Source organism: Setaria viridis, chromosome 4 (assembly GCF_005286985.2).
Source record: "Setaria viridis chromosome 4, Setaria_viridis_v4.0, whole genome shotgun sequence".
NCBI lineage: Eukaryota > Viridiplantae > Streptophyta > Magnoliopsida > Poales > Poaceae > Setaria > Setaria viridis.
In genome coordinates, this window is record NC_048266.2 from 11,414,704 (window position 1) to 11,433,665 (window position 18,962).

Consider the following 18,962-nt stretch of genomic DNA (forward strand, 5'->3'; position numbering starts at 1 on the left):
GGCCTTGGGCGGTGCGCGTCTGGGGCTTCCGGTCTATCGGGCGGGCGAGGCGGAAGGCTACCATGGGGGTTGGGCGAGCGGGCGGAGAAGTGGGATGTCGGGGCATCTCAGCTTTCTCGGCGAACGGGCGGAACAGGGTTGGCGGAGCAGAGCTGTGGCAGGCGGAAGGCGACCTGCGCGCGGCCGGCGATTGGCTCGCCCTGCGCTCGCTCCGTCCTGTCGCGGGTGCGGGTTGGGCGCCGTGGCTCTCGTCTTGTCGCTGTCGCGCTGGTGATAGGGCGCCGGCGAGCTGCCGGTGGCCGGCGGCCACGCGGCGCGCGGCGCCCGAGCGAACATGCTCGGGCGTGCGGGCGTCGAGGCTCCCTTCGGGCAGCAAACCCGACCAGCTTTGGAGCGATCCTTCTCCGAATCTTTCAACACAACTCCCGAAACTCCCTTAAACAATCTTGCCCAACTCTGATCGTTCTTCAAACTTTGTTTAAGGTGTCGGTTTTGATATTGAGAGGATTCAATGATATTTCCGGCCAAAGTTAGCCAAAAATATGGGATTCCAGACTTAGGATTTTTAAGCATCCGGGGCGAGTTGACTGGTTTACCTCACTTTGACCGGGATTTTGCACAAGCTCGGGTCTGATTTGGATCTGCGTCAGTGTAACAAAGTTGGAACACTCTTGAGGTACTACAACTTCTATTAAGGCTCTGACTCGAGTTTAGATAGAAAAACGGGAGATGAAAGCTTGCAAAGATTGAGGAAAACTCGAATTTCAGGACTTAAGAGATTTTCAGGGTCCTTTAGGAAAGACGGCTTTGGTTGTTGTTTTTGACTTCCTTTCACTCCGAAAGGGTCAAAGTGCCTTTAACAAAAGTTGTTGGAATTTAAAAGTTTTACAACTCTTATTTGGGCAGAAACTTAAGTTTGTATATAGAATTTCAAGGTTTAAACCAAACTCCAAAAGAGAGCTTCTTAGGTTTATAAAGGTCATTTCACTTCTTAACTTAGGGATTTGATTTGTCACTGGTTTAGAGTTAAAAGCACTTAATTTAGGTAGAGTTGTTACAGGCTCGAAAAACGACAGGAGTACTACAATTACAACTTGGGGAAGCAAATCTGCAATGCAGTCGTGTCGGATCATCAATATTATTACTTTTTTCTCGTTTGCGAACCGTATCTAAACTGTGTGGCTGAAGCGTCTCGCTCCGACATGTACTGCTGGGCATCCGTAGCACCGGCTGCGCAACTAAAACGGTTAAATAATCAGTACTAAAGGGAGCCTTTAGTGCGGTTGTTTATATCAAGCGGTACTAAATTTGTTGTCATATTGCGCATGGTGGAGGCTAATTTAGTACCAATTGGTATAAACAACTAGTACTAAAGGTCTTTTTTCTTTTCTTTTTTTTTCTTATTTTCTTTTCTATTTCTTTATTCTATATTAGTATTTACGTATACTAGTTCTAATACACTAATATATATAAAGTTGTATTTATCTATAATATTACATTTGCGATAATATTATATATATAGACATATTGTGCATACACATATATGAATAATATTATATTGCATCAACTTTTCAAGTTCAACATTTTGGATAACTATTCTGAACCCGAGTCCTGACGGTGATACAGATTTGATCTATCATTATGGAACTCCCCCACTGGATTTACTACCTCGTCAAGAAGAAATCCACTGAGTTATTCTTGAATTGCTCTGATTTTATCCATCTCGAGGAGTGCTTCCTTCATGTCTCTCATTTGTGTCATTGGCAAAGATTATTATATAGTAGATCAATGGGTCTACACAATTAGAATAAATTTATTGTTAAGAACTTGTATACGTACTCTGAATTCGTGGTCGGTTATATATGGCAAAAGAAGTTATGAAATATTTGTTATGTTCAAGAAAGTGTCACGAGATGTGGAAATTCAACACATACCGGGAATTCAGACTTGAAATCAAGTTCCTCCTTGAATTCACCTGCGTGATGTCGACGGAAGCGAGCCCATGCTTTGTTAAGAATGTCTATGAAGTTTTTGTATTGATCTCTTGATTTCCTCAAAGAGTCCATGATATAGACTACGCTTTGAATAACAAGGAGTATCCAGTGGAAGCTGTACATATATGCATAGCCAAAGTTAGTTAGTCATATGTTTAACTGCTAGTTCAAAAAATAAAATAGATCGGAAAAACGCTCACTTGAAGTTGTACGGTAGAAGTATGTACTTCTTGTAATGTTGGTTTTCTAGGAACTTATATATGTTCTTCAAGGTCCGATTTGGTCTATCTCTTACAGCTGACTCGTTTATAATATACGAGTCCATGAAGCCGATGTCATAGTATCTTTTCCTCTAGCAAGTTTGAATCTCTATCCTACATGATACAAAATCGAATAGGAGTTAAGACATCGCACAGTGACTAGAGCGGGGATTTTGAAGTTAGAGCAAATTAAAGACTCACAGAACCCAAGAACTGATGAGTGACTTATCAAGTGTGTCTTGATTGTAAAGGAAATAGAGTTCCTCTAGCGGCACATTTATAATGGCATCACCACGGAAATAATGTTGATCTCCAATCTAAACTTCGAGCATGAGTAAACCGTTCGCTAAAGCCTCCATGTATCATTCGTGCAATTTGTACATCTTCGTTGGAAGACAGTCCACCAACTACAACCACACAAGCGGTTTCCCGAACTCAAATTTCCATTTAGTAGCCCCAAGGTGCTTTGGGAGATCCTCCCCTCGAAGTTGAGCTGGGGTGACATTTGTATCTTTGGCAAACAGAAGCAGACTCTTATCAAACTCCCAAAGCACCTGGAGCGAGGCAATCGATTGGTTGGACTGGGTTCTGAGCTGTGGAATATACTTGATCCACTTTTCTTCTTCTTTTGAAAAGCCTTTGTTATTGAGTGGTCGTAGTCAGATAGTGGTGGTTTCTCTACCTTTTTCTCCATGCTTCTAATGAAAGCCCAAAATTTAACCTTATCAAGTGGTGGATCTTTTTTCACGGGAGGCTTTGGTGTGAAGTGAGCTTTAACCTGAGCATCCACTACTGCGTGGAGTTCCACATCAGTCATATCATAAGGTTTTTTGGGCTCTAGTTGCTTCTTCTTCAGCTTATTCTGCTTCTTCTTTGTAGTCGCAGTAGGCAGAACTGAAGGCATCTTTCACCGTGTAGCCTTGTTCATAACAGGGGGAGGTGCACTCATGCTAGGATCCCTATCAGCTGGTGAAGAGCCTGGATTCATGCTTGGATCCCTGTCAGCTGGTGGACTCATGCTAGGATCCCTGTCTGGTAGTGGAGAGGATGCCCTACCAGATGGCGTAGGTGATCTTTCTCTTGGGCCTTAAGGAGATGATCCCAAGGTCGAGGGATTCGGCTGCGTAATTCCTATGTAGTGCTTGGACCATAGAATCCAACTGTGGATGGCTTCTCCTAGATTCTTTTCCCCATCACCTCCAAGGATCTCCAGTTCCAGGTCATCCCAACCATCAACCACTTGGTCCACCCCAACTTTGGCATAACTCCGAGCTGGAATCTCCACGCCATGAATTGTTTAGCCTTGTGTCGGTTGTTCAGCCACACCATAAGCCACCACGATGAGCTTGTTTTTCATGGGAGTAACAAGCTCACAAGGGGCCCTCCTAGTGATGTCGTCCATGGGGTGGCATTGGTTGTCCCCAAATATGTCAGAAGATCCTCCAGCTGGGGCTTCCGTGGAAGCGACACTGCTTCGACATTCAGAGAGGTTTATGTCGACATTAGCTCCTGATGATGCAGCTGTTTGTTCACTTGCTTGTTTTCTAAGATCTAGAGCCACATGCTAGTCGATTGCTTCCTCCATTCTTGCCTCTGTCAAAGCTACGTGTTCTTGCAACTCTCGCAGTAGTCGTGAGTGTTCAGTCTTACTTCTTTAGCGACTTCTGTAGGAATCAATGTGCTTACGAAAGGAAAATTTCCATAGAATTACTCCTTTGCCAAGGCAACGTCCAGGGTGTTCTGGATTACCTAGTGCCATAGTCAGCTCGTCCTTCTCTCAATCAGGCACGAAAGATCCTTTAGCTGTTGCCTTTATTAACTCAACAAGTCTGGTAGCCGCTTCTCTTAATTCTTGGCCGAGCACAAATGATCCATCTTCGGGATTGAGCATGGCACCATGAGTATAATACTAATGCTTTTCTCGCTTCAGCCATTCGAGAGTCTGCGGCATTATTCCGTTAGCAATTATGTCATCTTTCATCCTCAGCCATTTCATGATCCCCTTCTTGTAACCTCCTGGTCCAAGATGATGAAAGTATTTCTTCTTCTGAGCATTGTCGGTGTTGGTTTTAGTTGCCTTAGTGCTCTTTTCCGACTGCTTGAACTGCACAAACGAATCTCAGTGATCTCTTAATTTCGGGTGCTTCGTGAAATCTGGTGTAAGGCCCTTCTTTATGTAGTCTTTGTTCAGGTTCTTCTTGTACATTTGAAAAGCAATTGCACCCTTTTGAAAGCTCTAATCTTTCACTTTTGGTTCATCTACACCTTCGAACGTGAAGTTTTCTTTTATCTATTCCCATATCATTTCCTTCTCTCACTAAGGGACCACGCTTATGGGGACCGTGCTTGTGGAAGCGATGCTCTCATTGATTTCAGTGCTTTTCTAATTCTGAAAGCTTATTGGGATGTCATATCTAACAAGAAACCCAATTTGATTCACCAATTTGGTCTTAGCATTGTGTGGAGCAATTGGTTCACCACCTTCATCAATTTTCGTGATGATGATATGGCCCTCTAACTTTTTCTTCTTGCCTCGTTTTCGTTTAAACTTGTTGCTTGATCCAGATGGCTAAAAAATGAAAGAACTATTAATCCCAATAATCTTGATAAGTAGGGAATTCAAATCATGTTTACATATAATAATTGCTATACCTCGCCTTGTTGCCCATCATTGCCTTCCTTAGCAATTGGTTCCTCCTCATTGCCATCACCAGACATGTTGAGGTAGATGTCATTCTTGATGTGATTGACCTCTTCGTTTGGTTGATCGTTCGTGCCACCTTGAGCAATCAAGTCCAATAGGTATTCCTCGTCCAATTGGGCCTGCTCATCCTCTGGTCGTGCCATTGTAACCAATATAATATAAAAGGAATTATACAAAGAAATAGTAGGCATCAACAATAAAAAGAATGACTAAAAAAGAATTAAACACTTGTACAATTTGTTACGGTGAATTGCTCATCATTCACAACCATCATCAAATTTTTTGCAACTAATATAATATAAAAAGAATGACTACAAAAATGAATGACTAATAGTTATACATTTTGTAACAATAAATGACTAAAAAAAGAATGAAAGAATTATACAATTTGTTACAATAAATGACTAAAAAAATAATGAAACAACTATACAATTTGTTACAAAATGGCTAAAAAATATTTATAGTGAATTGCTAGTCATTCACAACCATCATAAAATTTCTTGTAACTAATATAATATCAAAAGAATTATTCTAAAAATTAGTAGGCTTCAACAAATTTCTAATATTTTATGCACATTTCTAGCACTACTTATGAACTGTGTAACAACAACTGACTAAGGCAATTTGACAAAAAATGACTAAGATCATTGTAACTAATATAATATAAAAAGAATTATTCTAAAAAGTAGTAGGAATTTTACAATTTCTAGCACTATTATATATATTTTCTAGTAATATTCCATTTCTTGCGCTAATAAAACAATGCATGGCAATAATGTACATTTCCTAGCACTATTTATAAATTTTCTAATTTTTACAACGAATTGCTAATCATTGACAACCATCATCAAATATCTAAGAAATAATGTAAAAAGAATTATTCAAAGAATTTATATTAGGCATCAACAAATTTCTAATATTCTAACATTTTTTCTATTAGTTCTAGCTATTTGAAACTTATTTCTATAATTTCTAGCTATTTTAACATATTCCAAAAAGAAAAAAGAAAAATGCTGACGACATCCGACTGCGGGCTTATATCAACATAGACGAAGTTCGCGGCCGATGTGGTGGGGGATGGGTGACAAAGGTCAGGGGAGGCGCTGGGGGCAGGGAGGGGGAGGCGCTGGGGGCAGGGAGGGGGAGGCGTCGATGTCGGGGAGGGCGACGGCGGTGACAAGGTGGATGTTGGCAGCGGCGGTGGAGGAGGAGCGGCAGAGTGGGGAAGGCGCCAGCGGCCGGGTCGAGGGTGGCGCCGGTGTCGGGCGGGAGGGGCGGCAGCGGTCGACGGGGGTGATGGGGGTGACGGCAGCGACGGGGGTGATGGGGGTGACGGCAGCGACGGGGGCAATGTGGGCGATGGCGGCGACGAGGGCGACAGGGGGCGCGCGTCGTCGGAGAAGGCGCCAGGGGTGCGACACAATACAGTGAGAAGGATGACGATCACGGCTAAGTGTTGGGGAGGAAGGGAATGGGTTTTTATCCCCCCTCTCCCCAGTACCGGGCCTCACCACTACCCGATACTAATGCCCTTTAGTACTGGGTGGTAGCTACACCCGGTGCTGAGGACATCAATACCACCGATACCTCCATGCCGACACAAGTATCAATTGCTGGTCCTACACAAGTACTAATTTCTGGTCCTACACGTGCTCATCAACTTAATCATTAGGTGAGTTCATTCTTGAGTTCATGTCCATCATATTTAGACCGTGGAGACGTGTGCACTCTTGTTTTGCTTAGGAACCAGCGAGAAGGCCGAAAGGGAAAAGGATTCGCACAGGCTGGATTCAGACTGCAGAACAGCACCAACTTGTGACGGTTACCACGGTCACATACCGACTCGGATTGGGGCGTTCAATCCCTATGAAGTATGTTTTCATATGGATCTAGACTCATGTCCATATCTGTGCTGAGGCGGCCGCAATAATCAAATTACTACCGAGAGGTTTTTCTGTCAAAGGTGATGCGTCGCCTTATTTTGGCTTAATGGGCCGTGTATCAAGCTGGGTCCATCAGGGACACATCCTAAGGTTGGAGCACGACCCCAACACCCTTATGGTCATCCTCCCATATTCTTATACCCCTTAGCCGCCACTAGGAACACTCGAGTTTTGTTAGATGTAAGTTTAGCTTTTGCTACTTCCTTGTAAGTGCGTGTGCTGGATCAGCCACTTGTCTTCTTGTCTTCGGAACCCCACCATAATTGAGATTGATTTTGAAACCTTCATCTACATGTAGTAATTCGGTACTTGTTATACTTGTCCTTGCTAGTTCTTTGATTGCTTGCAGGACAAGTGCCCTGGTGGCTGGGTGACGCGCTCCACAAGATCGCGGTAGCCATTGGAGGTGGTGTATCGGTTGCTAAGGCACAGCATCCTTGAAGGCTGTAGTCTGGCCGTGAATGTTGTCTCTATCCACCAATTGATTTATTCCCTCTCTCTCATCGAAAGATCGAGAATCAACCCAACGGGTTCAAATCACCGGGTACTAAGGAGGTGTGCCGCGCGCGAAACAAAAATGCACCCCTTTAGTACCAGGTGTAGCTATCACCCGGTACTAAAGGGGTTGCAGCCCACTGCTTCAGTTCCTGCCAAGACAAATATTTTATTTTCTTTCTTTTAAAATTTGTATTATATTATTTATTGCGTAGTAAATCAAATAACGTTCATAAAATAGCAAAAAAGAAGTTTGTTATCTTGATGTTGATTAGATCTACACAATAAAAATATTAGATGTAGTTAAATATCAAACATAGTATAATTAGTAATATTCAGTTAATAATAGGTTATAAATTGTCATATAATTTTGTTAACTTAAAAATTAGAAAAAATAAATATTTTGACCATGCAAAAATCGAGAAAAATAGTGTCTGTAGTGTTATTAACATGTTTACCATAACTTAGTCATGTACTTGTTAAATTGTATCTAAATTTGTTGTTTAATATTTTATGGTGCTAACAAATCAAAATAATTAATATTTTAACCATGCAAAAAATAGTTCTTGTTTAATAACTCCAAGAATGTTATTACATTACTTTGTCACTTAACCACAAAACCTTGTCACTTGGCCACAATACATTACAAATCATTACAACACATTATCACATTAATTTGTCACTTGACCACAAAACATAGCATAATGGTTCTAATACATTACACATCATCACCTAATGTGACGTTAATAACCTTTCTCTTGACGAACGTCCCTTGGTTGTGATCGCGGTGTAACTGTGGAGCGTCCTCTTTAGCTAACAGGATGCTTGGGTCAACCTCGACTGAAAATGGAGAAAGATCATCAAACTGATTAGAATCTTCTAAATGTCAATTTTGTCCTTAACTCCAATGATTTTTCTTTTCCCTAGAAAAACTATGTAGCTCTTTGGCTAGTCATCTGACTTATTAGCACCCTTCTGTTTTAGTTTGCTAGACATGTCCTTTATATAGAAAACTTGAGTTACATCATTGGCTAGGACGAATGGTTTGTATCTGTATACAATCTTGTTGAGGTCCACTATTGTCATCCTATAGTTGTCTGTCATTACGCCTCCTCCAGTAAGTTTCACCCATTGGCACTAAAATAGAGGGATTTTCAAAGGTCCATAGTCGAGTTCTCATATCTCCTCAATGACACCATAGTACCTGTCCTTTTTTCCATTGTTGCCTATGGCATCTATATGGACACCACTATTTTAGTTTGTGCTCTTTTAGTCTTGAGCTCTCGTGTAAAATGTGTACCCATTTATCTCGTATCCTTGGAATGTTGATACTGAGATAGATGCACCCCTAGCCAACCATGCTAGTTGCTCTTCAATCATGTCATCACCCATCAGTCGTCACCACAACCAAGAGACAAAAGTGTCAATGTGATGATGTGTAATCTAGGCCTCAGTCTTCCTCTCGTTTGAGAATTGTACAATGGTCTTGTGCTCCTCCAAGTATGGAGCCACCAGGGATGATTGTTACAGGACTGTGAAGTGTGCTTTACAAAAAGTAACAGAAAGTCAAATATAAAGCCAAAACATAAATAAAATGGAAGAAATCAAAGCACGCACCAGGATTGAGATTTCACTAATAAATCTCAATGTGTTATATCACTATATCATTGGAGAATAATGTTTAATTTTTCTAGCATGGGCAACATCTTGCTAGTTCTGATACAAATCCTTGAACCCCCAAGTAGGTAACCCTTTTGCGGACTGTTGCATTAATGTTGGTCGCAATCGTGCGCCGAAGCCGGGTTTGACTTCTGGACTTTTTGGTCACTTGGAGCGTTTGGAAGGAATGAAACAATAGGGTCTTCAACAGATTGGTACTCCAGCCTGTTGCACTTACACAACATATTTCGGAGGGTTTTTTTGTCTATAGGACATCCTCAAATTGTGGTTTTGTGCCCAGCACACTCCACTCCTTGATTTAGGCCTGTGGACACCAGCAAAACTTGATTTCCTGTGTAACACACTACCTCCATTAAACTACTCTTTTCCATCTCACGAGTGACAGAATTGGCTGGTAAAAAGACTAAAATGTCCATGGATGAAATCCTTTAGCAGGGCCACTCGACGGCACCCTATCCGCTCAGGAGTTCAGCAGTTGGACGGGACTGCTCTGTCTTCGCATCTCGCCCGTGACCGCCCAGCACGGACCCCTCGCGATGAAGCAAAGTAGCGCCGCCCGGCACAGATCCCCCTCGCTCGCGACTGCCACATGGATCCTCTTCGCCCAAGACCGTCGCTGCTATCTCCTTCGCCCACAGGTATGGAACGGGCTTCTTCCCCAAATCCCCAGCCCCCTTTCCATTTATTTCTTGCTTTCTTTCTTGGCTACGCCGCCTCACCACACCTCGTCAGCCGCAGGTCACCGTTGTATTCCCGGTTGCCATCAATTCATCCTTCAGCATGCTACCACAAACATCCTGAACTGCAACGAGTCTCCACATTGTGTAGAGGACCTAATGCCATCAAATCGATCCCCAAACCCCTAACTTGGAGTGGGATGGCTACACAGCATAGGATCTCCGACAAAGGCGCTAGACCTATCATGGGTTCTTGACAGGTAAGATAAGGTTATCCTTGTTGTTTTCATTGTGGGCTAGCATTCTAGAAAGAAATAATTTGGGATATCTAGGGTTCCATATTTTGTCATTCCTGTTGTTTTAGTTTAGTCTGTCCACCTGTTGAATTCTCTATACTTCTTTTTCATTGGCCTTAGGATGGACCGCAACTCAGCGTGTAGGCTTGCCATTCACATCCCTAGCTATGAGAAGCATGGTATGCAAGATTATCATGCCACCTGTGATAAGAATTGGGTTCGTGATAAGGACACAATTTCGTGGATGGATTTCTATGCTGACTTTAGATGTTGAGATAAAGCGAGGTAGTAACCAATGTTTGTAAGTGAGCTTTTGGGACAAGGTCGCATGCGAGTATAGAGAGATTGATTTTGATTCCTCATTGGTTACTGCAATCAATATGTACTGGGGTATCAGAAGGCTTCCTCTGGTAGTTTCAGTCACTAATAAGCCAAGACATGTTACCATTGTACCTACTGATGTTGCTATTATTGATATAAAATCAAGTCAAATGTTGATATGCAGCACTGAAATCAAGTCAAATCTTGTTGCTAGAGTCCTTACTGATGTTATTACCAGTGCACCTACCAATGATCCTACTTCTCATGTTGATGATCCTTGGGGTGAAAATGATGAAATAGCGTATGTTGGCGTAGATGATGAACCTGTTGAGCCTGCTTCTAACACCAGTTGTGATTACATTCCTGACACCGATGAAGAAGATAATGATGATTGTGTTGTTGATGATCAAAAAGGTTGTGAGCTTGTTGGTGTGACATTTGAAGATAGAGACACCTTCATGAGAGCTATTAGGCAGTATGCTATTCTGAATGAGATTGAAATTGCAGCCCCTTACAATGAAGCAAAGAGGTTTACAGGATATTGTAAAAGCAGTAAGTGCAAGTGGAGAATACATGCATCACAATTGCAGGATGAAAGGACATGGATGGTAAATAATTTATGTTCCAATATTTATGTTTCCCTCTTTTCTAATTTTTTTTCCAATATTTATGTTTCCCTCTTTTCTAATTTTTATCTTACTTTCAGATTAAGAAGATGCCTAACAAGCACTATTGCAAGAGCACAAGTAAAGTACAGAACAATTGCATGGCTAATTAGTTTTGGGTTAGGGATAGGGTAATCCAATGGCTAAGGCAAGATCCTACAATTGGAGCTTCGCCTTTGAAGAACAAGTTGGAGGAGAAGTACTTGATCAAGCTATCATATTGGATTGTATACAATGGCAGGCAGTTAGCACTTGATGAGATTTTGGGCAAGCGGGAGGATATAGGTTTGACTATGCATTTGCATTCAAAGCAGAGATAGAGAGAAAGTCTCCTAGAAGCATAGTAGAAATAGACTATGAGAAGGTTGGGTCCAAGATGAGATTCAGCATGATGTTTATTGCTTTGAAGCCATGTATTGATGGATTCAAAAATGGGTCCAGGCCCTATTTGGGCATTGACTCCACTACTCTTACTGGAAGGTGGAAGGGGCAGCTAGCTTCAGTTATAGGCATTGATGGACATAACTGGATGTTCCTTGTGGCATATGGAGTATTTGGGTCCGAAACATGGGACAATTGCGGCTGGTTCATGAGCAAGCTTGCAATGGCAATTGGATCCCTACCTAGACTTGTCATTTCAACTGATGCTGGGAAAGGCATTGACATAGTTGTGACCAAAGTCATTACCAATGGAGTAGAGCATAGGGAATGCATGAGGCATCTATACGATAGAACTGATGGACAAAATTAGGCAAAAAATCATGGAGAAGTTGTTTCAAAGAAGAAGTCTAGCCATGAAGTTGAACTCTAAAGTACTGCCACACATAATTAGGGCTCTCAATGCAAAAAGTAGAGGACTAGTTGGTTGTTCAATCCACGAAGGTGTTGGCCACATGGCAGAGATTAGTGGTGTTTACAAGGACTTGACACCTTGGGGACATACTGTTAATCTGGAACATAGAACTTGCAGTTGCAAGAGATGGCAACTCATTGGACTACCATGTAATCATGCTATCAGTTTGATATGCTCTTACAGAGGTCTAGAGTTGGAGGATTATGTTAACAGTTGTTACTTTGTGTCTAAGTTTAAATCAAGATACGAAGGTTGGATTGAACCAATACCAGATAAGACACAATGGCCTCAAGACACAGTGGCCTCAAGTACACTTAGGATTCAAGTTGTGGCCTCTAGTACTCAAGAGGGCAGCAAGTAGACCAAGGAGTAAACGAATAAAAGCATTTGATGAGGGTGGTAGCAAGAAAAGGAAGAGATGTAGGAGATGTGGTCAGTTAGAACACATGCAAAAAACTTGCAATGAGATGGTGTATGGCTCAGATGCTCCACCTCTAGCACCACCAAAACCTAAGAGAAATAGAACCAAGAAGAAGGAGGAAGTAGCAGCCAGCACAAGCACACTTAAAAGAAAGAGGACCGAGAAGAAGAAGGAAATTATCACAGAAGTAGCAGCCAGCCCAAGTACACCACTAAGGCTGCAACAGGCACCAGCAACACCATCAAGCCCATTTGACCTAAACTGTAGTCCTAGAGCACTAACTAGGAGGTAAACATCTATACTTTTTTTTTACTATGATCAACATCCACACATTTTCCCTAATTTTTGTTATCTTTCGCATCCGATCTAGGAAAATTGCAATGGAGGAGGCTGAGGTGCATGGTAGAGTGGCGCTGGAGCATCTCATGCACTTCTGATATATGTGGTTGCGTGTGTGGAAGTAAACTAGATGCTATCTTTTGACATGTCATTGATGTAAATCTGTGACATGCTAAGAATTGTGACGTGTCAGTTACTTATTCCACATATTTTGTCTCTCGCAAGTCAAGTGTGTGACAGCTATGTTACTGTTAAACATTGCACTTGTCAAATATGTTGAAAAATTGATGACATGTTGTGGCTGGAAGGCTGGCCGGTGGTGCGTGCTTTGGGTCTGTTACACAGCCAGGGGCAGTTTAGTCTTTTTACTATCTATTCTCTCACCTCTCAGTCTGCAAAAGAGTAGTTTAATGGGAGGGGAGTGCTACACACAAAAAACACATTTTGGCAGTGTCTATGGACCTAAATCAAGGAGTGGAGTGTGCGGAGTGGAGTGTGCTGCGCTCAAAACTTGGCTTTGAGGATATCCTACATACAAAAAACCCTACTTTGGATGTTGCTGCCTCAACATGGCCGTGGTAGCGGTTGTACTGTGGGGGCAGAGGGCATTGCCACCCTGGTGCTCTTTGTTTGCTCTCTCCTTCTTCTCCTAGAGATATACATGCTAAAAACATTCTCTAAAAAAATAAAATCCACTTACTTGGTAATGTGACTGGCCAGTCATTAGATTGAGTGTGTTGAATTCTTTTCTTTGGCGAAATCCGGTAGGCAGATCAGTACTAGTAGTACACATTACACCAAACAGGCATGAACATGTGGAGATCGATACTAGTCCGATGCACATCATATACCGCATGCCCAAGCCACCATCTCCCTCTTTCGGAAATGTGAAAAGGGACCAGAAGAAAGGAGACTTTAGAAGTGAAAAACGTACGCATACAGACGCTAAGTACCTGTCACGACGGCCACATCACCTTTGTCACAATAATGCGCATCGTTTTGGTGTTGCACTTTCCCTTCACCTTGTGGTGTGGTTCGCCTCACAACGAAATGAGATTGGCCTAGCCTTGTTCTACGACTAGAATGCAAGACGCCAAAGCCTTACAGTGCAGTGGAGTAACCAGTTAAGCTATAAATAAGTGGAGTGGGGATGGCCAAAGCAGCTACATACACAAGCACACAAGCTTGTGGGCTGTGGCTGTGCACGGCAGCACGAGCGCATTGCACCTCCACCACAGCGAGCAGAGACAGAGGAGGCGGCCATGACCATGGAGGCGGAGACGAGGAAGACGACGGGCAGGAAGAAGGGTGGTCTCAGAACAATGCCCTTCATCTTCGGTAAGCCGTAAGCGAGTCTCCTAATCAGCAGCATCGAATGGAAATCGAATTTGTCTCGCTAGCTTAATCAGTTGGTTTTGTACGCGCGGCGCAGCTAACGAGGTGGCGGAGAAGCTCGCCGTGGTGGGGTTCTCGACGAACATGCTGACGTACCTCACCACGCAGCTGCACATGCCGCTGGCCAAGGCCGCCACGACGCTGACCAACTTCGGCGGCACCTCCGCCGCGACGCCGCTCATCGGCGCCTTCCTCGCCGACGCCTGCATCGGCCGGTTCTGGACCATCGCCGCCGCCTCCGTCGTCTACCAGGTCGGCATGGCGCTGCTGACGGTGTCGGCGGCGCTGCCGCTGTTCCGCCCGCCGCCTTGCAAGCCCGGTGGCGCGGCGGCGTGCCAGGAAGCGGCGCCGTGGCAGCTGGCAGTGCTGTACGTTTCCCTGCTCCTCAACGCGGTGGGCGCCGGCGGGTACCGGCCGTGCATCGTGGCGTTCGGCGCCGACCAGTTCGACGAGTCGCGGGCGGCGGAGCGCGCCCGGAGCTGGGGCTTCTTCAACTGGTACTACTTCTGCAACGGCGCGTCGATGCTGCTCGCCGTCACGGCGGTGGTGTACGTTCAGGACAACGTCGGGTGGGGGTGGGGCCTCGGCGTGCCGGCCTTCTGCATGGGCGTCTCCGTCGCGGCCTTCGTCGCGGGGTACCCGATGTACCGGCGGCTCGAGCCGGCGGGCAGCCCGTTCACGCGGCTCGCGCAGGTGGTGGTCGCCGCCGTCAAGAAGCGGCGGCTGCCGGCGTGCGACGTCGTGGACGCCGCGAGGCTGTACGAGAACGACGAGCTCGACGCGCCCATCTCCATGTACGGCAAGCTCGTGCACACGGACCAGCTCAGGTAACTCCCCTGTTCTCTCACTCACTCACTACTGTGCATTACTAGGAGTACGTTTCCGGCGAAGTTTTTATCTCGGTTGGAGACGACGATTGGATTGAACTAGAATTCTTAGCCCACGATGAACATAAGAAATTGCCAAGAAAGGATCACGGTCACTGCCATGGTGGGAGACCTAATCCAATTGCATTGATGAAGAAGAGGCCGGAAGAAATCACAAGGCCACTTCGGATGGCGCCAAACATGGAAACGGCGGTGTCATGTCGCAACGGCACCGCACACATAGTACTATTATATAGCCGCAGCTGGATTTTTTCTCTTGGTGTGTCCGATCTTGGACTGTAACACTGAAAAGGTGGCAGCGCATGGGTCCATTTGGTTGCTCAAGGAACATGCGTGATTGCATCTCGGTTAGTTGTCAGAGGATATGTCTCCCCCACCTAAAATTCTTTATCGACGGAGAACTAGTTCTAAGGGGTGTTTGATCCTCGGGCTAAACTTTAGTCCCTATCACATCGAATGTTTGGACATTAATTAGGAGTATTAAACATAGGCTAATTACAAAACCAATTTCACAACCGCTAGGCTAAATCACGAGACGAATCCATTAAGCCTAATTAGTTCATGATTTGACAATATGGTGCTACAGTAAACATTCGTTAATGATGGATTAATTAGGCTTAATGGATTCGTCTCGCGATTTAGCCTAGGGGTTCTGCAATTAGTTTTGTAATTAGCTCATGTTTAGTCCTTCTAATTAGCATCCGAATATCCAATGTGACACGGACTAAACTTTAGCTCGAGGATCCAAATACCCCCTAAATCTCTCTGTTCCCCTCCTTTCCAAGAAGGGAACTAGATACATGACGAGGTGGCAATCACCATGGGAACAACCATAGTGGTTTTTTCCCCTCTTTTTAAGAAAGGAGAACCATAGTATTAACAAGCCTAGTTCAGTTAAGGGAATCCAAAACGAATTGAGTGTCAACGTGGCGGAGCTTAGTGAAGTGTTTTAACCATTTCGACAAAGTATGTATTAGGGTCGTTCCAGTATACAATCGATTTGAAAATGCAAAATCCGATGAATGCAAGAAACATAAACGCACACGATTTGAGTGTTGTTTGAAGGTCGATTTTCCTTACTTAGAAGTCGACAGCCACTAGGTGCAAAGTCCGGTTTTTCTCAGCCATGATTCGATTTTTAGACACATTGGAGCTGCCATTATTATTTTATTCCTTATATTTTAAAATATAAGCATTTTAGTTTTTTCATAAGTTAAATTTCTCAAACTTTAGATGGAGTGTATGTTAGGTCCAATAAAAAATAGCAATATCCTCCTTATATAAGCAATGGCCCTTTGTTAACTTGTACAAGGAGTTCCCTTCCAGTATTGTCGAATTTATTCATGAGGTCAAGATATAAGTAGGTAACTAGGTGGTGGTAGGGGTGCACGACGAACAAGCAAAGAAGAATACTTGTGAGGAGGAAGATCACCCCACAATCTGATTGTCGAATGAAAAGATGAAAAAGGATGGGCATCTGAATTGTAGTATCACGAATTATGATTGGTTGAACGGTTGGAATTTGGAAAAGATTTGGAAATGGCCCCTGATAAAGTGGGTGATCATAGCTCCCTTATGTTAGAAACAAAAATCTGTTCCGGATTCGACAGAAATGAATCGATCGAGTCAAGTGATGTTGTCCATTTTTATACTGAACGTGAAGCCACAACGTCGAGTTTAACTGACACTGTTTCCGGACTTCCGGTGTGTGTTTGCCTCCGGCGTGCAGCTTCTTTGACCGCGCCGCGGTCGTCACCGACGGCGACCTGGTCACGCCGACCGACGCCGCCTCCTCCGGCAAGCCATCCCCACCCCCCGTCCCGAACCCGTGGCGCCTGAGCACGGTGCACCGCGTGGAGGAGCTCAAGTCGGTGATCCGCATGGGCCCCATCTGGGCGGCGGGCATCCTGGTGATAACGGCGTCGTCGACGCAGCACACCTTCTCCCTCCAGCAGGCCACCACCATGGACCGCCGCCTCGCGCCGGGCCTCTCGTCGTTCCAGATCCCGGCGGGCTCCATGACCGTCTTCGCCCTCCTCGCCATGCTCCTCACCCTCTTCCTCTACGACCGCGCCCTCGTCCCGCTCGCGCGCCGCGCCACGGGGCTTGACCGGGGCATCTCCTTCCTCCACCGCATGGGCGTGGGCTTCGCCCTCAGCGCGCTCGCCACCCTGGTCGCCGGCGTCGTGGAGCGCCACCGCAGGGACGCCGCCTCCACGGCGCCCGGCGCCACGGACGCCGGCACGTCGCCGCTGTCGGCGTACTGGCTGGTGCCGCAGTACGCGCTGCACGGGATCGCCGAGGCGTTCAACTCCGTGGGGCACCTCGAGTTCATGTACGACCAGGCGCCCGAGAGCATGCGCAGCACGGCCACGGCGCTCTTCTGGCTCTCCATCTCGCTGGGGAGCTACGCGAGCACGATGCTCGTGGACGCGGTGCACCGGTGGAGCGCCGGGCCCGGCGGCGCAAACTGGCTGTCGGACAACATCAACCACGGCAGGCTCGACTACTTCTACTGGGTCGTCACCATGCTGCAGCTCATGAACCTGCTCTACTACGTCGTTTGCGCCAAGAAGTTCACGTTCAAGCCCGTGCAGCTCCACAAGGAAGTGGAGGAGGAAGAAGTGGGCATGGCACTGGTGGAGCTGCAGGATAAGGTTTGAGCAGCATCGCAGCAGCTATGTGCAGGTACAGGTCTAAGCTGCAAAGCAGGTAATACTAGTGCTAAGCAGATTATCTGCAACTCATAAGGTTAATGCATCTGTTGTTTTGCCCGTCGGGCTTTCCCCTTTATTAATACGCTGCAGCAGCTCTCCTGCTAGCTCTTTTCAAAAAAAAAAAAGAATTGTAGCCATGTAGATCAGGAACATTGAGTGATATTGTTCAGGCAAGCAACCTCAAAGTTGTCAATTGCAAAAGCTCAAAATTGCAACCCAACTGTCAACTGTAACTAAGAAGCCTACTAGGTAGTATGTTGTATGTACATGTCTGAACCTTGATGTTATTGTCTAAGCATCTGTTTGTACACTAGGGATAATCAGAGAGATTGTTCAGGCAAGCAATTTCTGAAAGTTTTCCAGCCAAATTATGCAACACATTTCCTAATTTCAGAAACAATTCGATCTTGAATCATGGCACATCTGACAGTTCATTAGAAGTCAATAGTTTAATGCATTATTCAAGAACAAGAAGCCACCTAGAAGTAGGAAACAGGTTTGCACACACAATATTTTGACATGAACTCCCCAAGCAGAGCTTTTGCAGAGCAGCTAGGGAGTACTAGGTGAACCTTCTGATCTTTACTAGGAGTACATAGCGATCCAAGAACGCGCGGCGAGACGCGAACCGGCCGCGGGACGGGTGGATCACACGGTGAACTTGATCTCGAACCTGGCGGACGGATCGACGGGCTCGGCCGGGGATGGGACGACGGCGGTGACGGTGGAGGCGGGGGGCCCGACCGGGAAGCGGCGGGTTATCATGTCCTCGATCTTCGCGGGATCGCCGGACAGGAGGGCCTCCACGGAGCCGTCGCGGCGGTTGCGGACCCAGCCGGCGAGGCCGAGGGACTCGGCCGTGGAGGCGGTCCAGTCGCGGAACCCCACCCCCGTGACGTGGCCCTTCACCACCACGCGGACCGCCTTCCGTGCGGACTCGGGCTGCGGCTGAGGAGCGGGTGGAGACGGGGCGTCGGCGGGGGCGGAGGTTGCCATGTCGCCGGGCGAGGTGCGGTTTCGGACTTGGGGGGGGGGGGGGGGGGGGGGGGGGCGGAGTTGGGGGTGCGGCGCGGCGGCGGCGACCGAATGAACGTTCTCGAAGGAATCTAGGGAGAGAATTTAGGCTTTTGGGTTTGGGCCTTGTCTAACTTGTAACTCGGGCCGGCCCAAACGCTCTCATTTTCTGAACAGAATAATGCAGTTCTTGGCAAAACCTCCCGAACCGTTAATGCGAGGTTTTTACACCAGATTATTGTTGGGGGAGCAATCCTGTTATCAGTCCAAAAGAATTAGCTCATGGATTCAAATGTAAAAC

General features: G+C 45.6%; 2 protein-coding genes and 1 pseudogene across 2 annotated transcripts; 2 read left to right on the forward strand and 1 right to left on the reverse strand.

The window, feature by feature from the left end:
* The first annotated feature begins 6,110 nt into the window (after nt 1-6,110).
* Nucleotides 6,111-11,901, forward strand: LOC117853093 (uncharacterized; annotated as a pseudogene).
* Nucleotides 11,902-13,669: 1,768 nt separating this feature from the next.
* On the forward strand, nt 13,670-18,001 carry LOC117853091 (protein NRT1/ PTR FAMILY 3.1). The gene is made up of 3 exons (XM_034735458.2): nt 13,670-13,986; nt 14,081-14,870; nt 16,660-18,001. The coding sequence occupies exons 1-3, from the start codon at nt 13,911-13,913 to the stop codon at nt 17,591-17,593; spliced, it is 1,800 nt and encodes a 599-aa protein (XP_034591349.1). The 5' UTR covers nt 13,670-13,910; the 3' UTR covers nt 17,594-18,001.
* A 53-nt stretch (nt 18,002-18,054) lies between these two features.
* LOC117853092 (uncharacterized) lies at nt 18,055-18,696 on the reverse strand. Its single transcript, XM_034735459.2, has one exon. The coding sequence runs from the start codon at nt 18,641-18,643 to the stop codon at nt 18,296-18,298; it is 348 nt and encodes a 115-aa protein (XP_034591350.1). The 5' UTR covers nt 18,644-18,696; the 3' UTR covers nt 18,055-18,295.
* Between the last annotated feature and the right edge of the window lie 266 nt (nt 18,697-18,962).